At 47.3% G+C, this 12,450-nt stretch overlaps 3 protein-coding genes across 4 annotated transcripts in view; 2 read left to right on the top strand and 1 right to left on the bottom strand.

Moving 5' to 3' along the window:
* det1 (DET1 partner of COP1 E3 ubiquitin ligase) overlaps nt 1–12,450 on the bottom strand; it is a 283,926-nt gene that overhangs the window by 24,251 nt on the left and 247,225 nt on the right. The gene's annotated exons all lie outside the window — the stretch shown is intronic.
* On the top strand, nt 40–6,873 carry LOC134021640 (fibroblast growth factor receptor substrate 2-like). Of its 2 annotated transcripts, none has more exons than XM_062462671.1 (7): nt 40–461; nt 1,099–1,157; nt 1,388–1,479; nt 1,807–1,993; nt 2,868–3,008; nt 3,654–3,817; nt 4,862–6,873. In XM_062462671.1, exons 3-7 carry the CDS (start codon nt 1,414–1,416, stop codon nt 5,993–5,995), a joined length of 1,692 nt encoding a protein of 563 aa, XP_062318655.1. In that variant the 5' UTR covers nt 40–461; nt 1,099–1,157; nt 1,388–1,413; the 3' UTR covers nt 5,996–6,873. The 2 variants fall into 2 exon arrangements, with proteins under 2 accessions (XP_062318655.1, XP_062318653.1); XM_062462669.1 differs by having other exon boundaries at nt 41–461; nt 1,078–1,157.
* LOC134021638 (aminopeptidase N-like) overlaps nt 11,672–12,450 on the top strand; it is an 11,801-nt gene continuing 11,022 nt past the window's right edge. Inside the window, exon 1 of the mRNA XM_062462667.1 lies at nt 11,672–12,306. Coding sequence (XP_062318651.1) covers nt 11,672–12,306 — 635 coding nt within the window. The remainder of the gene's footprint in view (nt 12,307–12,450) is intronic.

Below are 12,450 nucleotides of genomic sequence, written 5' to 3'. Positions count from 1 at the left end.
GCGCTTGCGCAAAGATCCACTCATTTACTACATTGTAGTAAATGAGTTTCTTCCCCCAACTCTCGGAAGTTTAGCTAAGTTGCTGTGATTTAGCCAAGCAAGTTAGCCACTTAGAAAACGGCACGACAAAACTAAACTTGATTTTTCGGAAGGAGAAACAAGATTTAACCGAAAAATTAGTTCCCATATGGAAACCTAAGGGATTATTCATGAATTTGTATCGATTTTTATTCTATTGTTTTCGCAAACTCGTACGGTAGCTAGCTTTGAAAGAAGTTGTGATTGTTTTTTTGGCGCTCTGGCAACGCAGAGGAAAGATGGTGGTGATTCAGTTGAGCTAACAGGCTACAGCGAGCTTGCTTCTTTTATGAGCATCGTATGAGATAGCTCACCATCAAGTTGGTATACTTTGCGTTAGGAAAGTTTGGAAGAAAGCGTGGAAGAAGTTTAATCAGCGCCACGTAAGCATTACATATTACTGTATTATATTGCATTTGTGAAACCCTGTTGTGAAAGGTAGCTAGCGCGAGCTAATTATCTAGCTAACTATTAGCTTATTCAAGCAGCGGACAGCTAGCTGGCCAATTAGCTTGCTACTAAGTTATCTTCTAGCTAGCTGGCATACCTGGTCAGATTCTAGTAATTGACCAGTTTGCATCGTCTGCTTGACATTTCTACCACAACATGAGTATTTATTTAATGTGTTGGCGTCGCTTGTGTAGTAGTGTATTTTATTTGAACCTCACCGGGTTTGAGTAAAAAAACAAACATTTAGCGAGCTACTGTTAGCTAACTAACTAACTTACGTTATGTGGTTTCTACCCCTAGCAAGTCAGCCAGTCTAGCTAGTAAGCGACTCAGCTTGCAAAAATTGGTTAGATTAGACAAAGTAAATAATTCTGTAAACAAGCAGTAGCCTTTCTGTGTTCACTTGTTAAAACCTTCCTAGCTACCATATGTGGTCGTTATATTGAAACTGTCTGTGGCAAGCTGTTGAGTTTATCAGTAGTCAGTCAGTATCCATAATCAATGATGTAATCAAATCACAGCTTGAAATGTCAGACTTTCCTTTTCCAGCCTCCGCTCTGTCCCTAACAGAGCATGAGTCCCCCCAGGCTTCTGAGAATGGGACCAGGGTTACTGGTGGCTGTATATAGGTGAGTAACGCTCTGCTGAGGGGAATAAACACATCCTGATGTGAACTTTGTAATGTATTCAAACTCTGCAAGTCACCTCTTCATCTGCAGTCACCTCTTCATCTGCAGTCAAATGCAAGTCTCTACCACTGAGCTTTGCCCATCCACACACTCCCAATATCCTCCCTTGTTGATGCCCTGGTTCCAGGAAGTGAAACGGTGAAACTGAACTGGTGTGTTCTCCATCACAGGCTGCAGATGGAGCTCTGAAGAAGCCATGGGTAGCTGCTTAAGCTGTCCAGAGAAAGAGTCAATCCCAGATAATCATCAAACCAAATTTAAGGTGGGTCTCCGCTGGTGCAGTGTCAACAGAAAAGCCATATAATTTGTTGATATCAACTGATGCTATAAGGTGCTACATTGAATGTCTTAAATTTGGTGGTAGGCTGCTTCCTTTATGGTTTCTTTATGTGGACAGTTGCCATCAGAATTCTTCATATTCTTTTCTTTTCTGGACCCATTTCACATGTTTGAATGATCGATATGATGTCAATATAGCCCTTAGTGTTAGCTCAGGTTAAGGCCCCACCCAGATGGCTAACAAAGTCCTAACACTGATTCATTCTTAGTCACAACTATTCAACTGCAACTTGTGTGTGTGTGCTGTCAGGTGGTGAACGTGGATGATGATGGTAATGAGCTGGGCGCCGGCGTGATGGAGCTGAACGAGGCCGAGCTGGTCCTCCACACCCATCGCCGTGACGACGTCAGGTGGCCCTACCTGTGCCTGCGTCGCTATGGCTACGACTCAAACCTGTTTTCCTTTGAGAGTGGCCGGCGCTGTCAGACTGGACAGGGTAAACGCTGCTCCTGCACACACACACACACACACATTCTCTGTTAGTCCAGTCAGAGCTGGACACCTGTTTTCTAATTCTCTTATTAACTTATTTGACAGAGATTACAATTTCATGCAAGAGATTAGCTTTAGGCATATGGTGGATGGATAGGTACTTGTAGATAGTTACAGTATATATGGTTAGTGTTTATTAGAAATGCACAACTGTAACAAAACCCAAAATACTTAATTAGCTCAAACAGAATCCATCCTAAATGTGTAAAGATCTAAGGATCGTCTCGTCTCACTTTCTTCCCCTAGTGATTTATCTCTGTCGGGTTAGATTGTTTGAACTTGTATGTGACAGACCGCAGTTTCGCCCAGTGACACCTGTTGTTCTATGACCCCTATGCTTCCAAAAGGATGATGTTGGAGAGCTGGACGGTTGCTATGGGGGTTGGGAGGGTTGCTATGGGGGTTCTAGTGTGTTCGGTAAGTCAAGCTGCCACTTCGTAACCATGACGACACAATACTGAGACACGCCCCCAGTATTGATGCCCATCCTTGGTGTGGTGTTGTGGTCGAAGACGTGGATCTGTCAGATCTAGGCTGTTGTGGTGTTCTCTTGCAGTGTGGTTTGTATGGGACTGTGTGTGGTTTGTCCCTGATGTCTTGCCATACCTTTGGTTCAGTGTTTCTTGTATTTAGACATTGAGAATGTGTATCTTGTCAGCATACATACATGCATGCATACAGCACCATATCTGCCTAACTCCTTGTGATCTTGCACCATTTTAGACCAAAAGGTGAACATAATGATGCAGAAATGACTAGAGAAAGAGACTAAAAGGAGTTGTCTGCGGATGCTGACAGTGTGTGTTTATGTTTGGCAGGGATCTTTGCCTTCAAGTGTGCGCGGGCGGAGGAGATCTTCAACATGCTGCAGGAGGTGATGCACAGCCACAGCATCAGCGTGGTGGAGGAGGCAGTACTGGAGCCAAGCCACCTGGCTACACACACACACACTCCTGCAGGTGAGACACACACACACTCCTGCAGGTGAGACACACACACACTCCTGCAGGTGAGACACACACACACCCCTGCAGGTGAGACACACACACACCCCTGCAGGTGAGACACACACACACACCTGCAGGTGAGACACACACACACCCCTGCAGGTGAGACACACACACACCCCTGCAGGTGAGACACACACACACCCCTGCAGGTGAGACACACACACACCCCTGCAGGTGAGAGACACACACACACACCTGCAGGTGAGAGACACACCCCCCTGCAGGTGAGAAACACACACACCCCTGCAGGTGAGACACACACACACACCTGCAGGTGAGAGACACACCCCCCTGCAGGTGAGACACACACACACACCTGCAGGTGAGAGACACACACACACACCTGCAGGTGAGACACACACACACACACTCCTGCACACACACCTCTACTAACTGTCCCTTTATCCCATTTATCCTGAAACTTCATCAGTGTTTTCATGAGCATTTCCCTCCCTGCTGTGAGCCAGTGTGCTCTGATGATGTATCAGAAAGGCTTTTTATTTATATACCTTCAACTGACTGATGAAGGAAAGATCACTGGAGTGTTTAGTCCATGATGTGTTAACGACCCTGCGTGTGTGTGTGTGTGTGCAGCTCTGGGCTACTCCGTTCCCACGGTGCCCAACGGTGTGAGCCGGATCCCCTCTGTGGGCGAGGAGCCATCACACCCGTCCAGCCGCCTCCCGTCCGTGGCCAGCACACGGCTTCCCTCCCTGGGGGACGAGCCCACACACCCCCTGCTGGGGGGTGACGAGGCGGTACGGCAACACGCACACCTGCTTAGCATCACACACACACACCTGCTTAGCATCACACACACACCTGCTTAGCATCACACGCACACCTGCTTAGCATCACACGCACACCTGCTTAGCATCACACGCACACCTGCTTAGCATCACACGCACACCTGCTTAGCATCACACGCACACCTGCTTAGCATCACACGCACACCTGCTTAGCATCACACGCACACCTGCTTAGCATCACACGCACACCTGCTTAGCATCACACGCACACCTGCTTAGCATCACACGCACACCTGCTTCATCACACGCACACCTGCTTAGCATCACAGTGTGTGTGTGACACACCTGCTTAGCATCACACACACACACCTGCTTAGCATCACGCACACACACCTGCTTAGCATCACACACACACCTGCTTAGCATCACACACACACACCTGCTTAGCATCACACACACACACCTGCTTAGCATCACACACACACACCTGCTTAGCATCACACACACACACACCTGCTTAGCATCACACACACACACCTGCTTAGCATCACACACACACACCTGCTTAGCATCACACACACATGGATGAACACGCATTGGCGGGAAGGCAGGAATCTCTGTGTTGTCTCGGTGTTGATATCCGGGCAGTGTAAGAAGTTGAAGCACATGCAGTGTTGAGTGTGGAGTTGTTTGCTCTTCATGGCTCCACTAAGCGATGGAGACATGAGTCACTCCAGTTTGGTCAGAGCGGCAGGAATATAGCAGCATACGTTACGAGGCCCACCCCCATTTGCCAGATCACAAAAGTATTTCATTCAAACGGGCATTGCACTAGTCTAGTCAAATCAGATTGCATTTGAATAGCCAGAAGCAATGTCATAGCAGTCATTATCTCATAAACAGGGCTTCTATTGAGTTCAAACACTTATCTGATTGCAGAGATTGTGTGTCTAATGTTAAAACAACACAATCTATTGTTTTTCGGACAGAACAGTGTAGGAAATGAGAACCAGTTCCTGGACTGTGATGTTGACTGTTGTCCCCCCCATTTAGATCCACACCTATGTGAACACCACAGGCCTGTTGGAGGACCATCCCAGCCCCCTTGCTGTGCCCAGCCCCCTGGACAGCCCTGGATCAGCCCAGAGCCAGTTGCCCCCAACTCCCCCTCCGCCACCACGGGCGCGGCCCGACCCCCCTCCCCCCCAACCGGAGCCGCAGGTGCTCCTGGAGTCCCAGGGCGCGCGCTTCGTCCTGGGCCCCACGCCCGTGCAGAGGCAGCTGATGGCCAGGGAGAGGCGGCAGCACAGCGAGGGGGAGGAAGAGGAGGAGGATGGGGAGGAGGGCTTGCCTGGGGAGACCGGGGAGGCCAACGGGCACATAGACACAGATGGAGGCTCTACTGAGGCCAAAAGCGAGCTCTCACACACACAATCCAACGGCTCCTCCTCCGGCCCGGCTCCCCCCTCTTCGCACCCCGTCACCTCCCCTCGCTGTGTCCGCCCGCCCCCCCTCACCCCAGACCTTCACAACGTCAACAACTCGGCCCAGCGGCGGACGGCCCTGCTGGACTACGAGAACCTGCCGGCCCTGCCGCCCGTCTGGGAGGCGCGCAAGCTCAGCAGGGAGGAGGAGGAGAGCGGACGAGGGGGGGGGATGAAGACACCGTCCGTGAACGGCTACAACCACAACCACCACGGCCTGCTCCAGCTGTCCTGCTCCCACCCCCTCTCCGCCGCGCTGCTGGAGCCCTCGCACAACTACGTCAACACGGAGAACGTGACGGCGCCCCTCAGCGCCCACCGCCCTGAAACGGCACGTCGCCCCGACACGGCCCACCGCCGAACCGACGGCCCCTCCGTCTTCAACTTCGACTTCCGCCGGCCGCCGCTGGGCCCGGAGTCGGCCAAGACGCTCAACTACATCGAGGTGGAGATGGAGAACACGGGTGGAGGGGGCGGGGCCAACAAGGCGGCCTCAGACAGCAGCAACCCCCACACCCCTCGCACGCCCACCTCCCCACTGCCCCCCACCACGCCCACACGCCGCACAGAGCTCTACGCCTTCATCGACATCGAGCGCACGGCCGCCATGTCCAGCCTGCAGAAGGCTCGGCCGCGCGACGACGGCACCTCAAGGAAAACGCGACACAACAGCACGGAGCTGCCCACTAAGAGCACTGTCTGAACACGCCCCCCCAGCTCTGCTATCCTCCCTCTGTCTGAACACGCCCCCCCAGCTCTGCTATCCTCCCTCTGTCTGAACACGCCCCCCCAGCTCTGCTATCCTCCCTCTGTCTGAACACGCCCCCCCAGCTCTGCTATCCTCCCTCTGTCTGAACACGCCCCCCCAGCTCTGCTATCCTCCCTCTGTCTGAACACGCCCCCCCCAGCTCTGCTATCCTCCCTCTGTCTGAACACGCCCCCCCAGCTCTGCTATCCTCCCTCTGTCTGAACACGCCCCCCCAGCTCTGCTATCCTCCTCCCTCCCTCTGTCTGAACACGCCCCCCCAGCTCTGCTATCCTCCTCCCTCCCTCTGTCTGAACACGACCCCCCCCCCCCAGCTCTGCTATCCTCCTCCCTCTCTCTCTCTCTTTTTTTTACATGTAAAAACGCGCCGGCACACACAGTGCCTTCCTTGTCTTAATCACGTGACGCAGAGACGTTGGGACCGACGAGGCTCCTCCTCTTGTCTTGAACAAGACAGAGACATGATGATCACATGGTCACCTGCTATGGAGTTCAGGTAGACCACAAATAGGTACTTGCCATATACCAGTTTATTCCTATGGTAATATAATGCCTCCTCTCCTTCACTCTACTGTGCATTTGGGTTGTTTATTATGTTAATAAGACTGGACTGCATCCCTCCTCCTCTTCCTCCTCATATATAGTCCAAATCAGTATTACTGAACAAAGCATTCCATTTAGCCTTTTATTTTATAGGGTTCACTACATGCTGCTGTAATTTCAGTATCTGACAATTACATGATACACTGCATAATGTTTCTGACTATGTACAGTAGATCCTGGCACAATAAATGTCTGTTCTGTTTTAATCTGTACCGAGAGAATGTTGTCCCTGTGTCTGGAGGTCTACTGGAACGGGAAGTGATGGATGGTGTGATGTTGGGTGGACTGTATGGTATGTGAATGGCCCGCTAGCAGTGGGATTACTAGTTGATTGTTCCTTAAATGAAGAAGGGGATCATCTTTCCATTACTCAGCACATCAGCAGGTTTTGGGACGGTGAATCCAGCATCAGTTTTTTAGGGTTGACTTGATCTTCCCATGTGAGATTTAATGTTGCTTTTTTTTCCTCTCTAACCTCATTGTCGTTACATTTATCTTTAATTCAGCTATCTTTTGAGTATGTTGGAATTATATATTTTCAAGGAAAATAGTCTTGGGCACAAATCGAATTGAAGTTGACTGCATGTCCCATGTTCGGCCGCACGGATTCGAGGGAAATAAAATACTGTACTAAAGTCAACAACACTTTACAACATAGCTCGCGATACAGATGAAAATGTCCCGGCCGTGGTACTTGTTTGATGAACCAGGGCTTGCGGCGCTAAAGTAATTGGTTTTATACAACATACGTTTTTAGCTGGCAAGATAACACACATCTGATAAGTCGCCAACTATTTTCAGCTACCATGAATACCCTTTGACTCCGTACGTAACTCTGCTAAAGTTACGACTATCCACTGTCAACTTTTGTTTCGCTTGCCAGCAATTAACGGGTCTGTTCAGCAGTCTCTTACAGTAGCCTACAGCGTTTAAAAACGGACTAATTTTAAAAGATTTCCTTCTTTCTCTTACACCCCTGGGGTCATCTTTATTGTGGAAAAGCTTAAATGTTTCTTGTCAGCCATCTAAATCAAGATTTGAAGTAATAGCGCGTTCATTCAGGTTCGCGTGACGTAGAGCCGATGTTATAGAAAACTGTCGAATATTTTCTGCTGAAGCCAAATTTCAAACTATCGACATTTTAGCCCCGGTAGCCCAGCAATTTCATAGTCATTAGTGAAAATCCGAAGACTTGCAGAGATTCGTATTCGTATGTTTTGACAAAATAAGAGGCGGGACACCGGTACCAAAGAGCATAGAAGCACACCAGTTACGGACAGTGACCAGACCGCTCCCTAGCGGTACAAAGTAAACATTACTGTGACCAACGAACACAGGACAGAACAATAGTAAGGGACCAACGTTTTTGTGCACCCGTTGCTGGTGACAAACGGTCTTTGTCCAGAAATAGCTCAGCATCGCAGACAGTTATGAGTAGTTAACCAAAACTGTCCCTCTTGATCAAATAAATTGAATTGAGTCATACAATCCTAGAAGGCACTTCTGTTCACCTGTCCCAAACTACTGTTTTTGCCCAAATTACATCTACGACTGCTCACCCTGTCGTGGAAGTTTAGAACTGGTTATCTTACTGTGTAAAGATAACCTCTACAGTATGCTCTCATGACCATCTCAAGGACAAGTTGGATTCATTGTGTTCTTAGGTCCAAGGACAACATTTAGAAGGTCACCTAAATGACATGTCCTCTGATGATTTGTGACGATGACAGTGTAAATGTCATTGGTTGTGCAAAAGTGACAAGTATAACTGAAAACACTAGAAATACTTTTAAAGACTTCTAGAAACAATGAAATATTAGATGCTTAGAACTTTGGTCACAAGTGTTATGTGTCCTGGAGGTTGTTTTTAAAGAATAATTTCCAGATAAGCGCTCCCATGGTCATGATCATAAAAAGTGGTTCAGGTTTGCTGCTCAGTCATGTGTGCCATGGTGTTGTCAGGCTGGATGAAGAGCCAGGATGCTCATGACCCCTGACCCCTGCTGAGCAGATTTCTGGGTGGTGATTTAGACACTTGAGGGAGTGGGTTGTATAACATGGTTATATATATTACTGCTTCAGAAAGTCGTAAACTGAACTTTAATCGCACCAAAGGTCCATCTGAGCCCTGCTGTAACCTCTCGTTAACGCCTCTCTCTGTTCCATCCGAGGCCTGCTGTAACCTCTCGTTAACGCCTCTCTCTGTTTTTCACGTTGAGACTTGCCCATGGCTGGAATGAGATGTCAGTAGAGTCTCAGCTAACTCCTCCACATACCCTTTCACATCCACCCGGATTATCCCACTAATGTGAGATCCAAAAACCAGATTCTAAATATTTAAATAAATAGAAAAAACTCATGTTAATTTAGTGTGTTAGGTTTAGCTCTCATCGTAACCTCATCCTGTCACTTCATTCCTCCTGCTGGAGGCTGTTCCATATTGCATTTCACACACTTTATGAGCAGCCTACAGGAATTGTACTCAAAGTTAAATGTTCACATTCTGCAGTTGTATATCATGGTAAAGCAAGTACCTAGTTTGGAGGGAAGCAGAGGGGGTACATGGTTTATGAAGAGCAGATGAACATAGTTCTTTTAAATTAAAGTGAAATTGTGTTTCTGTGTCCTCTGTGGTATTCTGACCAAACCAAACTGTTACCAACCAAAGACTTAGCTCCAGCATTTGTTTAGTATTCTTAAAGACCATTCAGGGCTAGAGAAGGTCTGACTGATGGCTTACAGATTTATTAAAGACTCTTTGTTACTGATTTGCTGGCAGAGGAGGGCTACAGTAATTTACTGCAGGTTATTGGAGACGTAGTAATGATATGTGGGCCACAGTTCTGTCCAGCACAGAAACTAATCCCTTCAGCTTTAAGGCTAACAAGAAAATACTCAAATTCTTTCAGAAAAAACATTGTTTTTATGCTGAGGTAAAACAGAGCACTGAATCGTCCCCTTCCCTCCTGTTCCTGTGAACGACCAAGGTAAGATATTCAGCTGGTTGGCACCCGTACAGTGTACAAAGGTCTGGAACATTTATGTTTCGGTGTTTCATGTTTTTGTTACAAGTTCAGGGGGAAAGGGATTTTTTGTTAGACGTCGATTTTATCAAACTAAATTTGTCTTCTCTCAAGTGCTTATCTCAAGTTCAGTTTTTTTTTCAATATGTTTTTACCTGCAGATGAGACTCAGACAGAATTCTTACCTTTTGCCTCCCATTGACAACATACAGGCAGTCGTCCCAACTACCACTTAGAGAAAACGCACATTATTTTGCTGCCTGAGAACATAAGCAACACCTCTCTGTCAAGGCCAAAGCTACTACAGCTTAGTGTTAGTACTTTTAATATTGTTGTCTTAATCAGTGAAAGTCTCTACACGTGCAAAAGAGAAATCTGACATGATGTCATAACTGTGTTTTAGTCTGCTGTTATGACTGTTTTATCTCCCCCTCTAAACTTGCTGATACTCTATCTCCACATCTTTGAAGTCTTCTTGAAGTTTCTGTGAAGATATTCATCTGGCAAAGGTTTAGTGCAGAATCAGGGTGCAGGGTCACAGTGGAAAGAACTCATAAACCAATTCAGCTTTTGCAAGCCTCTTACAATCCAGAACTTATTGTTTCTTGGTTTTGGTGGAGAAAAAGGACACAGTGCTAGGAATACCTCCATCTTTTTTTATTGTATGTTCCACTCATCGGGAACTCAGTCTTGTACAGTTGTGTTGTCCATGTGATGCACACCGTCTGCCCACTAAGGAGAGAGGGGTTGGTAAATCGACAGAATGCCCACTACTTCATCCTAAACTACACCACTGGTCTCATTTTAATAATTAAAGAATTGTATTGAGTTCCTTTTTTGAAGCTGTTCCCGTAACAGCCTATGATAGCGTTATCTCCTTTCCTTGCTGATAGAATCAACCGATGACCTGTTATCAGGGAGAGGTGTATATTAACATAGTGCAACAAACCACAGCAAGGTTTATGGACTTGTATTGTAAAAGGGATCTTTATTAGTCCACACATCATAAAAGGACAGGAGGGAATTATTGTGTAGTTTGTCATTTCTCTTATTTTCTACAGAACGTGGGGGGGGATGTTCCTTCTGTTGCATTTTATATGATTTAATTATGTCCGGTATCACAATTCAGTTACACCATAGGTCATGAATAAGAAATAATTTACAGCAAAATCTGAGTTTCGTTTCATCAGTTTTCAATTTGGCAGATGCCATGATCAAGGTTTCAGAGACAAAAAAAAAGAAAGTCTTCTGCAGTTTCCTGGTGCTGTTGTGTGTGTTTGCATCATGCCACTCAGCCGAGCCCTGAGACAGTTTGCAGACAGCATCATCACATCTTTTACAGGGATTCTTTTCAAATTCAGTTTTATGAATGCAGTTGTAAAGATGGGCTGTCCTCGACCAGTTGAACATGGACTATTACGCAACAGTGGCTTGCACAAAACCTTTAACTCATCCTTCACATCGTTTTGGTGCTTGGGAACCAAAAAGGACCCACAACTGTGTTTAATAAGTCTCATGCACTCAGTTTCACATAGAACTCTGGAAGATACTGATTGCGACAACTCATATATATATGAGGTTATTCAAGTCGATTCAATACTTGAATACTTGTTACTTGATTCAATACTATAATTTGTTATTTTCTGCTCTCTGTCATCGGGACAGATTGTATGCCCTCAGTCTGGTTTAACTGCCAATAAATGACAGTGATTAGAATCGTCAGATTGACAATCAGATTGTCTCGTTTTTGATTAGATAGACCTACTTGATTTTATGGGTAATAATTTTTATGAATCTGCCACGTCAGAATGATCCTTCACTTCTCAGTTTGTGTCCATCTCCCCCCTCTCTCCGCCGGTAGGTTGTCTACAGTGTCTCCACCAGAGGAGGCTTGAATAAATGGATGATCTATTGTTGCTGGTGGGAGGAGGGCCTGCTCATGGTGTATATATACAGCTGCACGCAGACACGCTCCCGCAGGGTTAACATGGGGAAAGGTTTCTACATCAACAAGGCTGTGGCAGCGGTTGGGCTTGTTCTTGGGGCCGGGGCGGTGGCCACCATCATCGCCCTTTCTGTCGTCTATTCTCAGGAAAAATCTAAGCTCGCTGAGATCTCTCCGACAGCACCGACCACCACCTCACCACTGACCACCACCTCACCACCGACCTCGGTGACCACACCTCTGGCCACCACTCCATCACCCTCCAAAGAACCATGGGACCAGTACCGCCTCCCCAAGACCCTGGTACCAGAGCACTACAATGTCACCCTGTGGCCTCGACTCACCACAGACTCAGCGGGGCTGTACATATTCACAGGGAAGTCACTGGTGGTGTTCACCTGTGTGGAGGAGACTGACCTGATCCTCATCCACTCCAACAAGCTGAACTACACGCTGGTGGACGGCCAGCCGGCCAAACTCAGCGCTGTGGGAGGATCAGCGGCCCCCACCATCAAGAGTTCCCGTCTGCAGACCACCACCCAGTACCTGGTGCTGCAGCTCAGTGGCAAGCTGACCAAGGGAACGTCCTACCAGCTGGACACAGAGTTCCAAGGGGAGCTTGCTGATGATCTGGGAGGCTTCTACAGGAGCGAGTACGATGAGGACGGAGTAAAGAAGTGAGTGTTTAGGTTGATTTCATCCTCTCTTTGGTGCAAATCCAGCCAGTGTACCAAGTGTTCAAAGGTAGAGTTGACGTTTTCTAAATATACTTTTGGAAATATATTTTCATGAAAACCATATTCAAACTAAACATAAATCAG

The sequence above is a fragment of the Osmerus eperlanus genome, chromosome 5, assembly GCF_963692335.1.
Source record: "Osmerus eperlanus chromosome 5, fOsmEpe2.1, whole genome shotgun sequence".
Taxonomy (NCBI): Eukaryota; Metazoa; Chordata; class Actinopteri; order Osmeriformes; family Osmeridae; genus Osmerus; species Osmerus eperlanus.
This window is presented reverse-complemented; position numbering and strand designations above follow the sequence as displayed.

What these genes read in the sequence shown, in the direction of transcription:
- LOC134021640 (XM_062462671.1), top strand. Translation starts at nt 1,414, where the DNA reads ATGGGTAGCTGCTTAAGCTGTCCAGAGAAAGAGTCAATCCCAGATAAT. An exon ending in ATCATCAAACCAAATTTAAG is followed by an intron (nt 1,480 to 1,806) that starts GTGGGTCTCCGC and finishes GTGTGCTGTCAG; the next exon opens with GTGGTGAACGTGGATGATGA. An exon ending in ACACACACACACTCCTGCAG is followed by an intron (nt 3,009 to 3,653) that starts GTGAGACACACA and finishes GTGTGTGTGCAG; the next exon opens with CTCTGGGCTACTCCGTTCCC.